This window comes from Opisthocomus hoazin, chromosome Z (genome assembly GCF_030867145.1).
Source record: "Opisthocomus hoazin isolate bOpiHoa1 chromosome Z, bOpiHoa1.hap1, whole genome shotgun sequence".
Lineage (NCBI taxonomy): Eukaryota > Metazoa > Chordata > Aves > Opisthocomiformes > Opisthocomidae > Opisthocomus > Opisthocomus hoazin.
Window position 1 is genome coordinate 64,696,971 of NC_134454.1, and position 18,941 is coordinate 64,715,911.

At 39.1% G+C, this 18,941-nt stretch overlaps 1 protein-coding gene across 3 annotated transcripts in view; it reads right to left on the bottom strand.

The window, feature by feature from the left end:
* Nucleotides 1-18,941, bottom strand: part of HOMER1 (homer scaffold protein 1) — a 102,401-nt gene that overhangs the window by 47,997 nt on the left and 35,463 nt on the right. For all 3 annotated transcript variants that reach the window (XR_012761858.1, XM_075410625.1, XM_075410624.1), the window contains exons 4-5: nucleotides 18,409-18,501; nucleotides 9,036-9,178 (exon numbers count right to left, since the gene is read on the bottom strand). Coding sequence is in view for 2 of the 3 variants with exons in the window: in XM_075410625.1 (XP_075266740.1) it covers nucleotides 9,036-9,178; nucleotides 18,409-18,501 (236 nt within the window). In the remaining variant the exon portion in view is untranslated. The remainder of the gene's footprint in view (nucleotides 1-9,035; nucleotides 9,179-18,408; nucleotides 18,502-18,941) is intronic.

The window sequence follows — 18,941 nt, forward strand, 5'->3', positions numbered from 1 at the left end:
AAACTCATGAGCCATCACTGCTTCATTTTAACCCAAGCAGAATTTGGCGCAGTAGCACACATATCTCATATCTTCAACAGGAAAAGGATCCATAACTTAAATATTTGTTGGCAGCTGTCATTGGCTCTGACTGCTCTGACTTTCATGGTCAATCCCCTAGGAGAAAGTTTTGTAACTGATTAAAAATTACCTAATATTTAAGTCCATATGGACATCATTAACACCATCTAAGCACTTTACAAATGGCAAAATCCATGAATCCAAGGATCCTTGTAGTGCATTTTAGGCAAATCCACAATTCATAATTCACCACGACTTTAGATGCTTGGCATCTTGTAATTCAGGTCAGGTGTAATGTAAATTCCCCTACCCCACAACAGTATCCTTATAAATGACAGTGGGAATAAAATGAATGACCGGCTCTCAAGCTTAAACATCTGCAGAAGATGGTGCTAGCCAGATTGATTTGTTTCCAGAGTGTACCTCTTCTCCAATGAGAGGGGGCAGTTAAGAAGGGAGTAATACAGAAAAGACTAAAAGGAATATAAAAATCCATAAAGTAAATTGATCCCTTAATCTCCAATGTGAGTTCTTAAAGGATGAAGGTATATTTATTTATATTCTGCTTGAAAGTCTGAGAAAAATGAGTTCTACCCTGTTTCAAGAAAAGTTCAGTCATTAATATTGTCCTCACAGTTGTGTGTTTATCATCAGGCATTCCAGACAGCAGTGACACCATAACCACACAGTATATGTAAGATTTCAGAAGTGGGTATCTATCGCAGCTTATCATACGAGAAGTCCTTGTACCTCATGACCCACCACTACACCTGAGATAACGCAAAAGGCAGAGTAACTTGTGGGTGTCCATAAAAGAAGGATGAAACTGGCATCAATCAGATGTATTCAATGGACCTCCACCTTCACTAAAATGTACTCAGCTACAGACTTTTTTTCTTTTTTCCCCCTTTCTTTTAAAAAATGCTTCCCTTGAGTATTCCACTGTATCTAGCCCTGCTGCCTAAAAAATGTTAACATTTAGCCTTTCTCTTAGAATAAAGCAGACAGGTGAGGTACAGCAACACAGCAAGCTTTGGAAAGAGCAGAGGAGCAGGTAAAACAAACACTATACCTGATGCAGGGGAGAGGGGCCAAGTGACTTGGAAACACATTTGAAAAGAGCCACTAACTGAAAGGTTTGGGGGTTGGTTTTTTTGTTTTGTTTTGCTGGAGCTGTTTGTTTTGGTTTTTTGTTTCAGGTGACTTAGTTTTAGCTCCTATCTTCTAAGTAAAGCAGGAAACTAATTCCTGGTACAGAATCATAGAATGGTGTGGGTTGGAAGGAGTCTTTAAAGCTCATTTAGTCCAGCCTCCCTGCCATGGGGAGGGACATCTTTCATTACAAGAGGCTGCTCAAAGCCCCATCCAACCTGAACGCTTCCAGTGATGGGGCAACTCACAGCTTCTCTGAGCAACATGTTCCAGTGTCTCATCACCATCACCGTAAAAAATCTGGGTGAAGGTATTCAAGTACTTCAGCAATTGAACAACTGGAGATGTTTCTTCATTAAAAACACATACTTCATGAATTTTCAAGGAAGTATGGCTTGGGGGGGCAGGTTTATGGGGGCTTCAAAAGAGTAAGGCTGTATTTTGAGACTATATTATTGGTATGAGTTATAACAAATTTAAAACACCAAAACTGAGAAAAAGCCAAGTCTTCTCTTGCTTTCTGAGTTTTTTTAAAGCTGTTTTTTTAGCTTATGGACTTTGAACTCAAAACTGTTCAGCAGCACCTCAATTTCCTTTACTTCTAAGGACTATGACAGAGGCATTCTACCATGACTACAATGACTGTTAAGTTACACAAGTTCATCCATGTTCTGTATACTGATTTTACAAAATCATGCAAAGTTGACAACAAGTGAACTTTAATTTCATTTCTCTAAAACTGTGTAAGCTTTTCAATAGTTTCTATGTGGATGGGAATACATATCCTGAAACCCAAGTCTAGACTATTCTCCAGTTTCACAGAAGCAGATTATAACTACAGAGTACATTTAGAGACAGAAAATGGTAAATTAACAAGTCTGGAAAAGTTTCTTTAGTGTTTGTCTACCCATATAGATGGTTGCATGAGTGTTGTATTTTGTATTGGTAAAGACAAGTGGGCTAAGACTTGCACTTGAAATAAAGGTTCTTAGCTATAAAGAACCTTTATCTTCAAATACACACTTTTGAGTGGCTGTTGGGGCATAATTTGAGGAGGTCTCTTTGGAGAGGCAAAGCATACGTGTGTGTGCAGATGGGTGCAAACTGTGTGATACTCTTACCTGCAGAACAGACTGGCACAGGGATGTCTTGTAACAAACAGGCAGAATCCCAGGCTCTGAAGAAAGCCCCCCCCCCCCCCCCTCCTTATCAAGAATTAATCCCAGGCTTAAGGTATGGCCATGAACGATTCACATTATCTTGGTTGTGAAATACTTTTATGCATCAGCTTTCCTAATCAACAATGAGAAGACAGTGAAGTTTGAGGGATCAGACTTTGTGAAAAATATGATTGTCCTGCAAAATACCCCTCTGCCTTTGTTTCTCATAAAAGGCTTCTCCTCTCAAGGGTCATGAATGTTAGAAAATAATCATTTGAGACTCAGCGGATCAATACCTATGTGGGATTTTTTTTTCCCCTGGCAACTTCAGGTGTTACTGGCTTTCTGTTTCTGTTTCTTTAATGGGTGGCTAAAAAAACGTTAAGTGCGCACTGAGGATTCCAATCTAAACAAGGCAGGACAGTTGTAGTCTCAAAGTATGAAGTCTTTCCACAGGTGATTTTAAAATAAAAAGTGATTCTGTGAAGTGGCTATCCTCTCAAAATTTTTCATTGTGTTTTTTCTGGAGTATAGTGCATTGAGACCTGCAGCACTTCTTTGGTGTCTGCTCTCTTTGATACTAATTATACTTCTCAGTTTTGAAACAAATGTTTGAAAAGACACTAGTTATAGTTGGAAATGCTGACCTAACTACAGCAAAATCTACCCAGAAAGATCTCTGGTGTACTAAAGACAATACCTTGGACTCCTTTATGGTGTCCAGGTTAAAGTTCAGTTTGCAGCTTATCCCTACTTACTGGCTGAAAGGTCTCCTATGATGACACTAAACAATATCAAAACCACCGATGGAAATAGGAGTAAAGAAAACATAACGTATCAACTGTCTACATAAGATCTTCTACAACTATAATTTTAATTCTTCTTGATGAAAAGATGATTGTATGTTTCAGCTTACAACTCACAAAACAGCAGATTCTAAATAATATAAGTACAAACCATACCATAAAACAAACCTCACAGACACTGCTCACAAATTTAAACAAGCAGACACACTGGTACGGTACCAAAACACACAATAGAAGTTGTTCATTATTCAATTAAATTACTAGGAAAATCTACAATAAAGAGAATAGCTCCTCCACCAATGCATAAAAATGACAAAAGAAGTCACTGTGTGCTAAGAATAGACTCCTAAAATGAATAACACATTTCAGAAAATTGTATTCTTAAAAATACCTAACAAAATTAATGATTGTGAATTAATGGATGCAACCCAAAAAACCTCAAAACCAGTCACCCTACAGAATCTGATTTAGTGTTAAGTATCATATATCCCAATTCACAGAGTCAATGTTTACAGCTGCTGAAGTATTAACAATCTTTTAATGTCATCCCTACATTGGATAGGTTGAACACAACGGTTTTATTTTAGAAAAAGAAAGCAAGATAGTTCCTTTTTTTTTTTTCATTTTTACTCGCTGTTTTTTTCTATGTATGTGATTAAACGGCAAAAAAAATCACATAGTACAAATAGTATGTTTCTGGTTTGGTTTTGTTTGGTTTTTGAGGTGTTTCAGTTTTGTTTTGTTTAAAATAGAAATTGCTGAAGGATTACATTCATTTTCTATGAACGTACTTGACAGGCAAGTTTCAAGAGTGCTCACTTGTCCCTGAGGATGGTATTCATATCATCTAATTTCAAACACTCAGCTCACATAGTCTGAATCAGCCCTTGGAGCTTTCACTAAATAAATGGCAGGAAGTAGGCAATTCACACGCTCCGAACTAGAAAGTGTTTAGGTGCACAAGAGAGATGGTGCAATGACTCTCTTAAGTGTTAGGCTACTTTTAGTTTTGGCTCTCATCTATTCCCCCAGCCACTAAAATTAGCTCTATTAGTTGCAGAGTTTCTCAATTTTGAAGAGCTAAGAAACACCTACAGCATGACCATTCTTCCAATAGCAGGTACAAGTCCTCTCCACTTCTCCTTCCATTATTAGAGATCTCTATGAAAATGTTATAGGTTGAGCTGTATTATGCTGTGTTTGACATGCTACTGGTTTAAAATCATGTAATGGTTTACTATGTATTCCAAAGATACCTTCAAGAATTTTCAGAAACTGTCACAAATTAGGAAAATCAGAGGCATGAAAAAAAATACACAAACACCTTACAAGGTAAGATTTTCCTTTCAAGTAAATAATTTCCTAGCAAGAACTTTTATTTTGAAGGATAGCCTACTTGAGCTAGATCCCAGCTTAGGCAGAAGCGCAAGAGTGCGGGAAGCAGTAGGAACTGGGTCAGGGAAGGAGAGGAGAGCAATCCCTCCCTGCTTGCTTCTTCCAGAGACCACCAGGCTCTTGCTGGTGGAGCACAAGAGGTCAAAGAACAGTATAGCTACGACCCTCACAACATTAAACAAACGTTGGTTAAGGTGAAGTAAGACCTGTGTCTAAGTTGCTATATTAAACAGTTCTTTGCTTACATTGACACAGCAGGAACATATCACCTTTGAGTTTCTTCTCTGAGTGTGCCTCAAAAAGTAATAATCTTTTCTCAATAGAGAAACTGAATTTACCATAGTTCCTCTGGTGTGCCCTAAAATGTCACAGTTCGTTATAGTACTGTGCAATGTGAAGACAGTTACAGCCTTTTATGTTCTACAGAAATCTTTTTTAAAAGCCTGGCTTTATCAGTCTGCATTCTAGAAAGTTTTCAAAACCCAACTGGACAAAGCTTACAGCAACCTGGTCTGATCTCATAGCTGACCTTCTTTGAGCAGGAGCTTGGATTAAAGAACTTCTGAGCTTCCTCACAAGAAACTATCCTATGAGCAGGTTAAATAATATTAAAGACCAAGAATTTAAAAAAAGAAAATGTAACGTACACCCCCAGGACTACTTGGTAAGGAAGCTATGCATAACCCCATAAAGAATATCCAAATAGTAGGATTTAGTATAAAATCAACGAAACTCCACAAAAATCATTAACTCAAGAGTTTTCCTTAAAGCCAACTTAACAGTTCATCATGATCCACAAAGTACCTTTACTGTAACGTAACTAAAATATTTAATCTTGTAGAAGTGAGCAGTTTTAATACACAAAGTGAAAAATCTACTAAACAGATTTCTGCATACAACTTTTAATGAAAACTCAGTGAAGGAACATGAGCTAGCAGCAAGATTTTTGTTTTTTCTTTGTTGTACAGCATTGGATTTACATGCAGCATTATTAAATGGTAAGCTATCTAGACAATAACATACCTAAGATATAAACATGATTTGAAATAAGTTCATTTTCACTAAGGCAATGAGTCAAAAATTCCCTGTTAAAAACTTCTTTGAATACAAAAATAGGAATTTTAACGAACAAGCAACAAACACACACAGATATATTGTCTGATCAAAACATTATGTAATTGAAATTCCAAGTTTATGTATTACAAGAAAAAATGAGGTAACAGGTTCAAGCCACAGTTGACAGAAAATTGAAGACTTTCAAGAGTAGTCCCAGAAGAATCCTCTCATATTTTGTTCCTGAAAGTGTGTTTTATCAGCTTCACAAGGCGTCAGAAATGGAATAAATCTTGTTATAAACAAATGTATTCTCTTCAAGGGTGAAAGAGCAAGTTCACCAAACAGTTACCAAAAAGCCCCAAGGGGCAACCGCAGAGTTCGCTGGATACACTATTCACTTTTACTATCTGAATTGTTGTTATAAGGCTGAATAAGCTTATGTATTATTTCATTTGGGCCTTCCTGGTCTAGCAATCAATCAGAGAAGGACTGATCAGTGTCTCGGACGAGATTTTTAAAAATTCTAATGCCAGGCTTAGGCTGCATTTTACTTTCATTTGCTCTGGCAACATTTACTCATGAGAGCAGTGTTCAGGCTATAGTATATTACAGGACATGGAAGTTCCCAAGTAATATTACTCAACAATTCAACATTAACCATCATAGATAGTTTTAAAAAAGGCAAGATATTTAATTACAAGAGTTTATCTTCTGTGCAAGGCTCGTAACTGTTTAATATTCCTATCCCTCAAGCAACTGACTGGAGTTCCACTACTTGCAAACAGCATTAGGAATTTCCAGACAAGGATAAATTGAAAAAACTAGACTTCTGCTCTATTATGCTCATGGGATATAAATGGGATTTTAGACATACACCGGAGAGTGTTTATTTCAATACTTACAATTATTTACTGAAATAGTATGAAATTTGAGTGTTGATAACAAAACTCTGGTGACTTAAGTAATGCTGGTTTTCGGCTTTTGGGTACAAGTGATCAGACAATAACTATAAATACTGATGTAGTCTACACTTAGGCTGCTGAAATAACAGGCCCCAACTTCTCACACTAAGACATAAAACATGCAGAGAACGCTTGCAGAAGAGGACACATCTGGCCAGCGAGGATGTGTTACAACACAATCAAATTGAACGTTTTTCAGGTGTGCAGACTGAAAATGACAAGTAGTAAGATAGAGACTAAAGCATGATGTTCAGACCTGTAATTTCTGACCCTGTTAACTCCTGTCATACCCTTCCAGTTCAAACAAAGACATGAAAACCTCATAGCTATATCCCTGTTTTGACAGCTGCCCCCTTCCAACCTCTACCCCTGTCCTCTGCCACACACACACCTGCACTCGGCTGAGCTCGCCGACCGTCTCTGCAGCAACGCAGTTCCCACCTCGCCAGCCAGGCTCGCCGTGCAGTGCCACGCACCTCATCCTGCCCACGAAGCCCCAGCGCTTGCCCCATGGCTGCCTGGGCTCCTGCCGTGCAGCTCCACACATGCCTTCCCTGTGCTCCCGCCTGCACTGAAGACCACTCCTTTTGGTTCTTCACAGGGTAAGTATGAACTGTCAATGCCAGAGCAGAAGGTAGCTTTCCTGTTTATTGAAGAACTGAACTTGCCCTGGTAGTGTGATTTCAGTGAAGTACAGCCAGCCTCAGTGACTCTCATGTTCCCTACCGCTGAACTCACTGGGGCAAAAACCACAATGCCTTTCCTTCTGAAAAGCACCTAGTGACAGATCAACAGCTCCTGGAGTAAGGGCAAGTACGTAAAAAGCATTGCCACACAGAAGACAAACACTCATGCCCTTCCAGTGTCACCCTCCTCACCCAGAAGCACTGGCTAAACTTTACCTTTGCCAAAATGCAGGGTGCAGGAGGAAGAGGCTCAGTGATCAACACGAGTCACCAGGGTGCACAGGAAACTGCCTCAGTTCAGCAGCTCCTCTCCATCGCACATAGAGTGCTACCAACACACAGCATCATCAGAAGGGCAGGAAACACGAAGGAGCACAATCCCTTTCTGTACCCCTTACACATGTAAAGGCCAGGGAGCCTCCAATGATAACGGTGTAAGGCTTTAAATATTTTTTTTTGCTTTTAAATCAGGCCAGCAGACTGCCTGCCCTTTCTACCAGCACAAGTAGCTAGGTATGTCTACCTAGTTGCCACCTGAGTATCATGAAACGCCTCTACAAAACCAGTCCCATTTATCACCAATCTTTTTCACAAAAATAGAGAGTTCCAACACACAGTTTAAATGAACTCATTACAGAACACTGGTAGATGTGCAACATGTGTGATACTCCTTCAACATGCACATAGCACTCTTACAAACCACCTTTTCTTCTAAAACATATAATAGATGCACTGGTGACAGCTGAAGTATAAAAATAAACACAATAACTCTGTTAAAAAATTAGTGCAAAAGTATAATTTTTTCTCATTTGAAAATTTATATTATTTTTTCCAGACACGATTAATAGTATTATTTGATTACAAAAACCGAGAAGTCTTGCACGATTCCAATTCCTTCTCTGATCATTCTGACCTATCTGATGTCCTAGTATTCCCCAATCTTTGATGAAGAGCTCTTAAGCTCTATTTAAACTGAATCAGACAATATTTAAAAAAATAAATCTAGTATTTCTAGCTCTAAATTTATTAAATGCTTCAGTTACTCTCCACGGTCTCATCATATTCTGTGTTTTATTGAGCATGACCCATTTACAATCATTTCTAATAGGTGAGATATATCCATCTTAACTCATTAGCTGTATCATTAAATAAAAAGTCCTAACTTTCTTAAAGAACAGAGCACAGCATGCCTAGTGCAATGAATTATAATTCAGTCTGAAGCAGAAATACACTACCCTCATATTTTGAAAATAAGTTGAAAAATATTTTCAACCGTCAGAGAACTGTTCAGTTAAAGGCTGGTTTAAACTTCATACACTAGAAGTGTTGTAAGAGTCCCTTTTCTTTCAACAACTTGTCAATGAAAGGCTGACAGCCAGTCCTATCAGTCATTTACAGAATGTGTGCAAAAATAATTCAATTGGAATATTCTATGCAGCAGTTAATTTTACTAAGATCTCAGACATGGAAATAATTCTTCCTGTTAAAGGGACACCTGCACTAACCAGTGTTCAAGGGCTCACATTAAGCTGATTGAACTGTAAAATAATGTTCCCCCAAATCTTACTCCAAGAGATTTTCTCATACATGTTTTGTTCTTAAAAAAAGATTATATTGTAAATCTGAAAGCCAGTCCAGTTTGGGGGGGATGGTGGGGAGGGTGGGTTTGGGGTTTTTCCACACAATATGGGAGAAGGTCCCTTTAACGAGGAAGGAGGCAGGTATCACTTAATCAGGATGCGGGAATGGAATCTGTACCTATGGGTAAATGGCAATGCGTTCTGGGTTGGTTCAGCCCTTGATTCTGAGTTCTGCGTCACTTCTGGCGTTGCTCTCTCGTCATCTGTCCCGTTAATACTTTCCGGCGTTAAAGGAGACTGAATATCCCCTCCAGCTGATTCCTTAAGTAAAACAAACAACACATCAAAATTACAAACTGACCTGCTCAGGAAGGCTATGAGCATATAAGCACCAACATTCTTAAATGATACACAAATTTTTGGCAGTATTACTGTGAGGCTCAGATTTCCAGCATCCTTCACGGTCATGCTGCATTATCTGAATTTAATTTAGAAGTATATTACCATTAGATTCACATCATCTTGTAGAAAACACAAGTGACCTATGAGTTATCTGCAAGTATCCACTCTTCTACCCATTACAGACCTCTTTCTTACCTGATATTACATTCAGTCCTCACCTTGCTACACTATGGGTAACTATTGATACCCAGGATTCTTGTCTCTTACTTTACATTCTAACATGGTGAAACAAACAATTCTAATATTTGTTTCAATATCCAGCTTTCATATTGCTTATTAACCACAGCAAACAGTGGAAGGGCCATTGGAGGTACGTTCACAGTTTCACCTACAAGCCATTTGTAAGCAACACTTGTTGAGCGGAGTCCTTGCAAAACTTTTGTAGGCACATTAGCCTGGCCTAGCTTTTGCTGGTCACGGTATTATCCGGGAAGGGTAATGCTCCAGCTACACCCAGGCAGCTTCCGCTGTTGCTCTTTAACTGGACACCTGAAAAACTTTATGGCTGCCTCCCACCAGGCGGCAGTGGTGTGGTTTTAATCACCCTTCATAACGCCGACATGTACATTTGTGTTTTTGCCAACAAACACCATTTTCTAATTTGTAGTTACAGAAAAGTACTTCTTTTTTATACAAAAAAAGTACACCCTTGTAGCCCACATACTAAGTTAGGACATTACAGGCTTTTTAGTCCCTGTATGCAGTTTAATTTTGGTACTTTCTTTCCTATTATATTCTTATTCAAGTAATGATTTTTGCAGGAGATAAGCAAGTCATGTAAGCTAAGTAGCTCATCTCAATTTTAAAAAGTCTTAGTAGGCTTTCAGTAATCAAGTGGCAACATTAGCTCTAAGAGTGAAGAGTTTCACGAATAGAGTTCAACTGATGTCAAGGAAGGGCCATCATACAGCAGAGGACTGGCTGAATTACAGCTATTTCCAAAAGCTAAGCATCTCCTATGGCCACACAGCCTTCTACCATCTTAATGGAGAACACATAAAACTGCTATTTAATGTTTTCACACTGAAGCACAAGCAAAGTCTCTGGAAGGCCAGCAGCTCCTCTTCCCAACTTTGACACCCTGCACAGGAAGCTAAAGAACAGCAATCTCAGAAGGAATTGCAAAGTATCTGAAGATAGTCATGATCTTACAAGATCATGGTTTAATTTTGAGCCTGCACTTGCAGCTTTCAGCAGGTTTACAAGGATAAGGCTTTTTGAAAGCCAATATTGAAACTGATCATCTACAGGAAATGTTGTCCTTGACTGAGACTTAACTAGATGGAAAAACTCAGTTCTTTTAAAGAAAGATCTGGCTGTCATCATCACCTTCCACACCTTTCTGGTGTCCCTTCACCAAAAAATTGTTGTTCAACATTTTCATTGCACTTTAAATTACATTAAGCATTTGCAGCACAACATTTGTCAAAATTTTGCTTTTAGTCTGCCATATTTCTCATATAGTGAGAGATATGTATCTCACTCTACAACTTGAATCAGTGAATGACCCAACATTTTAATACTGACTTCAAGTTCTACTACATCTAGCATTCACCAAGTTATACAATGCACATGCACCAGTGTCTCCATTCTGCACCTTCTTATTAGATTCCTACTGATTAAAAAGCAGAAATAGTTAGCTTACACTGATTTAATTCCACAGATAAACTGTTATTTATAATATAAATGTAATTTTATTATATGCAAATTCTTACCTACTTTCAGGAAGAATCTTGTTATTTTGTACTCAAAACTATTAAGTGTTAATACTTTAAAAGTCAAAATTAAATCTTGATTTCTGTAGAACAATTTTACTGAACTGAAACTGAATTGAAATTAAGTATGAAAGAAGAGCAGAGTTGGCAAGAAAATCAGGTAGATGAATTGTTTTATACAAATTATATGTTTTTGTCTATTATTACCCTCTGATTCAATAATCAGTTTCCACTGACTTTAAACGAAAGACCTTAAGGACCCAAGAGTTTCTCTTTTATTTCCTCCTCTCCCCAAACTACATTAGATATTACAAAAAAATACATACCATACCCTACAAAATCTGCATGACTTGTATCTTTAGGCTAAAATTCCTACAACATTATTATTAGATACATAAAGCCAAAGCCTACTTATTAAAATGTTTTAAGTGTGAATACATAAAAATTATTTCAGTGGAAGAAAAACAAAACGTGCAAGTTCCATGAAGGCTTATTTTTCAGTAAAGCACTTTCATAGACTTCTAATGTGAATGAAAATCAAGTGACAAAAATTAATGCACACAAACATCACAGCCTGTATAATATCTAAACGTTCACTGCCTGCGAAATCACGATGGGCTGATTTTTCACGTACAAGAGAAGCATCAGATTCTAATATTTATTTCTTCCACCAATAATACAGGTTAATGAGTGCTCTCAAACACTCACAACTATCCCTGCCTGATAAATAATTTATCTGCAGCCAACTATAATGAAGCTGGCTATGAATAAAGCACCGAAGATAACAGAAAAAGGCACTTACACTGAACAAAATTTTTACAAATGTTTACAGATAGTATGCTCCCATTTGACAGTAATTCGAGAGAATAAAAGAATTTTAGAAACATTTTTGCGATCTGTTCACATGTAACGAAGTTTTTATTCCATACCATTATAGCTTCACACATCCACTCCAGACTTTTCAGAGCTGGGGAAGAAACTATGGTTAGCTTACAAAGAGACTTACATCCTTCCCTTCTAGCTGGCAGAGCAGGTTAACTTAGTTCCAACACTCAACTTATAGATACTATATCGAAAAAACAGTGCTTAAACTGAAAATGCTAAGTCTTCCTGCAAATCAATTCTATATTTTAAGGCCTAAAATCTCTAACTCACGACAGCTACAAACAGATATTTCGTGCACTTGAGAAGAAAGGATTAACAGCTCTCCTGTGGTATAAAACAACTATTGTACCATATATAGGTTTCCGGAGGATACTGAACTTTAAGTAAGACTTACACATGGACTTGAGGATTAGTATTTTTCTACGTGACAAGTAAATGTGAGAGTCTGACTCAGGTATATTTTGCTACTTAGCAGTTTGTCAGAGATTTGCACTGGCTAAAGGAGCTCTGCCCCTACTAATGAGCATGCAGCACTCCAGCGATGTCAAGCAGTATAAAAATGATAGCGCTCACAGTATACAAACTAAATGTAACCGAGGGGAATTCATCAAAAGATGCCTTAAATTTCAAAATTTTACAAACAAAAAGCATGCACTCACAAGAGAGTCGTTAAAGTAAAACAAGCAGACTTCACAGCACAGTTCAAGCCACGTTTTAATGGTGACTAAATATGGAACAGAAGAAAAGTAGTAAGAGGTGGTTCTAAAAACATCAACAAACCAAACCAATTCCAGCTTGTTTTCTTATTAAGTACTATACTGTTTTCTCATTAAGTATTCCGTACACTTCCCTTGCATTGCTGTTCTTCATAGTGATTCTCTGTTCAGTACTGACTGGCAATGGCATAAGTCTGCCAGCGACCGATTCAGATACTGTAACACCTGTGAAACACTTGCTCAATATAGAAAGTCACATAATATCCCAGAAAGTTACTGTTACCACAAGCTTTCTAAGTAATTTTTGTACTTCTAGAAAAAGCCAACAGGTGATAAACCATGACCATTTTGCCAAAACCAATCCATTCCTTGCACTGAAAAATGTAATTCTAAAACTTTTCAGGCAATAGCTATTCCTAACAGTCTGCCTAGGAGGGCCTGAGAATCACAGAGAAGACTTTTTTCAGTAAATTACTCACCACACAATTTCAGAAATAAACACAGGTCTTAATCTCAAATGCCTGGGGTCAAAAGAAATATCTGAGGACAGATTCTCGCTTAGAGAAAAACTGAGGTCAGACTCCAGTTGGTTGTAAGACTGATGGGGTGAGACAGCAAACCGCACAAACCGCTCTGTTTGGTTCTGTACTTGAACCTAATTAAGATGAGTTTGAAAAAAGAAGAGGGGAAGGAGGGTGACAGTTCTCAGGCTATTGCTTCATGCGGCTCAGTGAACTCCAGACTGAAGTCTTGTTCTTTTATACATAGGCAAGCTTGTAAGTGAAAATGGACCATGGGTGGCTTGTCACTGGAACATCCGCGAGTTTGACATGAGCAAAATAAGTTCCTATATTAAAAGAATATAGAATATAGGTCTGGGAAATAGGAGGCGGCACAACAGGGGAGACAGTACTTTAGTTTTATATAAACAAGATAAGAGCATTGCAAAGCTTTATTACCTAAGACTGAGTTAAAGGGACACAAGTTGGGGTACCTATGTGCATAGGTGGTCTCAGAAGTACCAAAATAGACAACTTCTTTCTAGATCAAAGCCTGCAGACATACCAGATATAGATAAAGTGTGTATTATTATATGAATCAATCTCAATATAGATCACAGAATCACAGAATAGTAGGGGTTGGAAGGGACCTCTGTGGGTCATCTAGTCCAACCCTCCTGATGAAGCAGGGTCACCTACAGCAGGCTGCACAGGACCTTGTCCAGGCCGGTCTTGAATATCTCCAGAGAAGGAGACTCCACAACCTCCCTGGGCAGCCTGTTCCAGTGCTCCGTCACCCTCAGAGGGAAGAAGTTCTTCCTCATGTTCAGACGGAACTTCCTGTGCTTCAGTTTGTGCCCATTGCCCCTTGTCCTGTCACTGGGCACCACTGAAAAGAGCTTGGCCCCATCCTCCTGACACCCACCCTTCAGATATTTATAAGCATTTATTAGGTCCCCTCGCAGCCTTCTCTTCTTCAGGCTGAACAAGCCCAGCTCCCTCAGCCTCTCCTCGTAGGGGAGATGTTCCAGTCCCCTCATCATCCTTGTAGCCCTCCGCTGGACTCTCTCCAGTGGCTCTTCATCTTTCTTGAAGTGGGGAGCCCAGAACTGGACACAGTACTCCAGATGGGGCCTCACCAGGGCAGTGTAGAGGGGAAGCAGAACCTCCCTCGTCCTGCTGGCCACACTCTTCTTGATGCACCCCAGGATCCCATTGGCTTTCTTGGCAGCCAGGGCACACTGCTGGTTCATGGTTAACCTGTCGTCCACCAGGACACCCAGGTCCCTCTCCGCAGAGCTGCACTCCAGCAGGTCCACCCCAAGCCTGTACTGGTGCATGGGGTTGTTCCTCCCCAGGTGCAGGACCCTGCATTTACCTTTGTTGAACCTCATCAGGTTCCTCTCTGCCCAGCTTTCCAGCCTATCCAGGTCACGCTGAATGGCAGCACAGCCTTCCGGTGTGTCTACCACACCTCCCAGTTTGGTGTCATCAGCAAACTTGCTGAGGGTACATTCTAACTCTTCATCCAGGTCGTTGATGAAGAAGTTAAACAAGACTGGGCCCAGTACTGACCCCTGGGGGACACCACTTGTCACCAGCCTCCAACTAGACTCAGCGCCGCTGACGACAACCCTCTGAGTTCTGCCATTCAGCCAGTTCTCTATCCACTTCACCGACCACTCATCCAGCCCACACTTCCTCAGCTTCCCTAGGAGGATATCATGGGAGACTGTGTCGAAAGCCTTGCTGAAGTCCAGGTAGACAACGTCCACGGCTCTCCCTTCGTCTACCCAGCCAGTCATGTCATCCTAGAAAGCTATTAGATTGGTCAGGCATGATTTCCCCTTGGTGAATCCATGCTGACTACTCCTGATAACCTTCTTTTCTTCCACTTCCATCAAGATGGGTCAAAAGTACAAGTTCTCTGACATGAAAACAATGCTTTCCTCTTCATTTCAAGAAAGGACCATGCCCTCAGTGGGACTTACACATAACAAAGCAGCATCTCTCTTGTGATTCATTGGACAAGCTAAGTTCTTTCTACAGTCAAGGTAAACGGTGATTTTATACATTATCTGACATTCTGGGAAATTAAAGCAAAACCTGCTGGTAAATAGGAGGATAGCAGGCAGCATTAAAGAAACAGTTACAAACGCAGAGTTTAAAAGGTTAAAATTAGCAGCAGCATAGCTTAGGGGAAAAGGAACTCCTGCTATTAAGTAACTGCAAATTGGGCTATGTATTATTTTCTTTCTACTACGTGTTTCACATACACACAAGCACAAAAAAAGCCAAAGAATACAAGCCATCAGATGACAAAGTATATTAAAAAAATACTCGATATGAAACTACTACTTCCTGGCCATTAAGGCACTTTTCTGGTGGAAATAGCCATCTAAACAGTACCAACACTTTGCTAAAGCTCATAACACCTTAGAGAAGCAGCCTAAATGCAGTGGACTTTAGGTAAGATTGTTCCTACGTTTTAACATGGTTAACCCTGGTAAGTACTTGAACTACAAATAAATCTTCTATTTCTGAGACTTTTCTATTGTTATCTCGTTTTCTCTTTCTCCTTAGTTTCACAGCAAGTTTTCACAGGACATTCAGAATTGAAACTCACACATACCAGTAGTATTTGCAGGGTTACATCAAACAACAGTGAACAGCAAACATCTTGTGCGGGGTTTTGTTACACTAGTTGTAGAGATATTTTAATACAGATTCAATCTGTAGGGACATACTGGATGCAGAAAAAGCACATGTACTTTTTCTCTTCTAGAATTGTGTAGCAGAGAGGGTTAGCAATGTACTGTATCTGGTACTTTAATTAACTGGTAAACAATAAGGGCATTTATTTAAGCAGTACCAAGAGAAATACAACATTTCATTCAAGTTTGACATGTATATTTTCCAGTTTTGATATGCAGTATCTTCCTACCTATTAGGAATTTCATGAGGTAGTGCATCTGCAAGTCCAAGACAGTAGAGGGATTGACACTTGTAGCTAACTGGATTACCATTACAGAGCTCACCATTTTGCACGCTACCTCCCAATGCCTTCCCTGTCAAAAGTTTCCAGGTTCCTGTGAAGTCTTGACTGGCCACTGAAAATATCTCCTTCCTCTTTTACCCTACCTCTCTGCAGAGGAACACTATGCAAAAGGGAAAGAAGAGCTGTAAAATGCTTGAGAAAGACAACACTTGAATTACTTGCTTTGCAGCCACTTTTTGACAGATGATCAAAATGACAGCAAGTGCTCTTCAAATGTCTCTGGGGTCCCATCTTCCCTCCTCACTACCACACACCCATCTTCCCCCCAATCATAACTCTCTTTGAATGAGCCCCTGCGCCATGGAAGTGCTGTAGTTTGCCACGAAGCCATTGCTTCTCTTCTGCTCTAAACTGAAGTTCCTAATTCAACTTCCTTCTCTCTGGGGAACTAACGAGAAGCATGAAGTATGTGAAGACTATTATGCTGATGTGTCAGCACTTGCACTAACTGTATCTTTCAGAATAATATGCTAACTTATCAACACAGCAAAAAGCCAAGAGATGAAAAGTAAGGCCCAAATATGAAGTTATTCCTAAGTGTGCAGTAATTAAACTGCAATTCCTAATGTGCATTCTAGAATCACTCAAAGTAACATTTCTGTAACTGTACAAAATGTTAGGTTCCAAGTATAAAAGCAAATCTGTATAAGAAAATGAACAATATTAACAGCTCATATAGTTTAAGCAAAAGCTTTAACCCTGGGCAGCTGCTAGGCAAAAGCATCTTGTCCCTGAGTGAGTAGTTCAAATTTATGTCCAAGCCAAACAGTAAGTCACTCCATTAGACAGTGTCAGATTTAACTTTTGAGTCCAGACTACTCATCACCATGCCAAAGAGAAGCAGAGAAATTGTTTTGCCTATAATATTGAGTAACTAGAGGCCTGGCTGAAGTACTTCACTGTTTCTAAAGCCAAGCACATATTAGGTTATAATATTGAAATATCTATTTCCATTACCTCTGTGTCTGTTTATGGAATTTATCAGAATTTTAGAGACACACAAGAAAATTAATAAAAAAAGACTGCCTTATTTTTCTCCTGTTAAAGCAGAGCAAGCAGTTTCCCGTTAATAGCAAAAGCCAACCTAGCACTTCGGTAAAATGCCTACTGGGAAAACATCATCAGGTTGGTTCATTGTGTATATTCCTGTGGTTTCCACTGTCTTCCCTTGGAAGGACACCAAATGTAGCTCTCTGGTAGCAATAAAACTATTCGTATCGCATGTTGCAAACTGCCTGCCATCCTTGTTCCATCAAAGATCAAGAGCATAATATCACAGTGCAAAGCACCCAAGAGATGCACTGATTCAATGAATGAAGTCTCAAGAAAGAAGACTCAGCTGCATGAATCCCACTCAACTCGGGAGCCCCTGCTGCAGTTTTAAAGCTGCTTCATACTCCACGAGAAGGAATTACTTATGTCTCACTATTGCTTAAAACAAAGCAAATAGCTACATACAGAGCCAGAAAGACTGGGCAGGGTGGGATGGGAATGGAGAGGCATAAACGCCTCATGCAATTTATTTTTTCACAGCAAATTCACAGTATTCGTTTTCAAGTAAACTAATTTTAAGCATGACTAATGTAAGTGTGACTATATTAACTTATCCTCCTATTAGGCCTATATTAACCCAGTTCACGTTTTCAGATACCTTTTATGAAGTGTTCTTTTACATCATGGCTAACTATAACCAAACTCCAGAACCAGCATGTGAATCTGTCATCTTCCTCCAACACATTTCACAAGTGAATACTACACACAGCAGGAAATAAATAAAAATAGTATGCTGGTTTAACTTTGACCTGTGTTGTAACAATTCTTCTATAAAAGTCCTCTACAGTACACCACCTGAAGTTTCATAGATACTGTAAGAAAAAAAAAACAAAGGTGTTTTCTATAGATTTACTTGCACAACAGCTCACCATGTTTACTCATTTTCTGGGGAAAGCTCAAAGAAAGGAATGGGAATAAACAAAAGGCCAATCTTATTTTAAAGCAAGTCCTTTTGACACTTCTTTAGTGCATATTAGATGTATTCTAACACTTCTTGACACTTCTAGCTGACTGTTCAGAGGATTCAGGGTAACTGGGAAGTACCCCGTTCATTTTCAATACAAGATGTGTGTGTAAGATACAATGCAGTAAGTAGCACAGATCACAGAATCACAGAATGGTGACATGAAGTACTAGGCTCAAATCAGGCAACAGGACTCACTTGAGAGGGTGTACTTGTTAGCTCCATCTTTTCTTGGGATTTTTCCTTTGCTAGTCGTGCAGCTTCTTTGAATTCCTGAAATTTTTCAGCGAACTGAAGGTACATATGTTTAAAGAAAAAAGGAAAAAGAGTAGGCGTGAAATAGTACATTACATGCAGAACAGAATGCTGTACTTAACATTTTACAAAGTCAAATTCTGTCAGAAGAATTTTTTAATTTTTCTCCCTATTCAATTAAGTGAGTTACGCAGTGATATAACTTTCAGTACCTTTCAGACATAATGTACACTGTTTCTAGGTCAGGAAAATTATGATGCAACACAGTTTGATCTGTTGCTGATAGTGTTAAAAAACCTCACCTCAGAGATAGCTAATAACAAGCTGTCTTACACCGCTGCTTTCAGATTCAAGTTTTACTCTCCTCCTCAAAACAAAGCATCTGGCTCTGAAGCCTACTGCGGTCACTGTTAGCCTAGAGCTTTCAAGGGGCTTCATTCTTTCATGACTGAAACAACACTGATTTATTCCCAAAT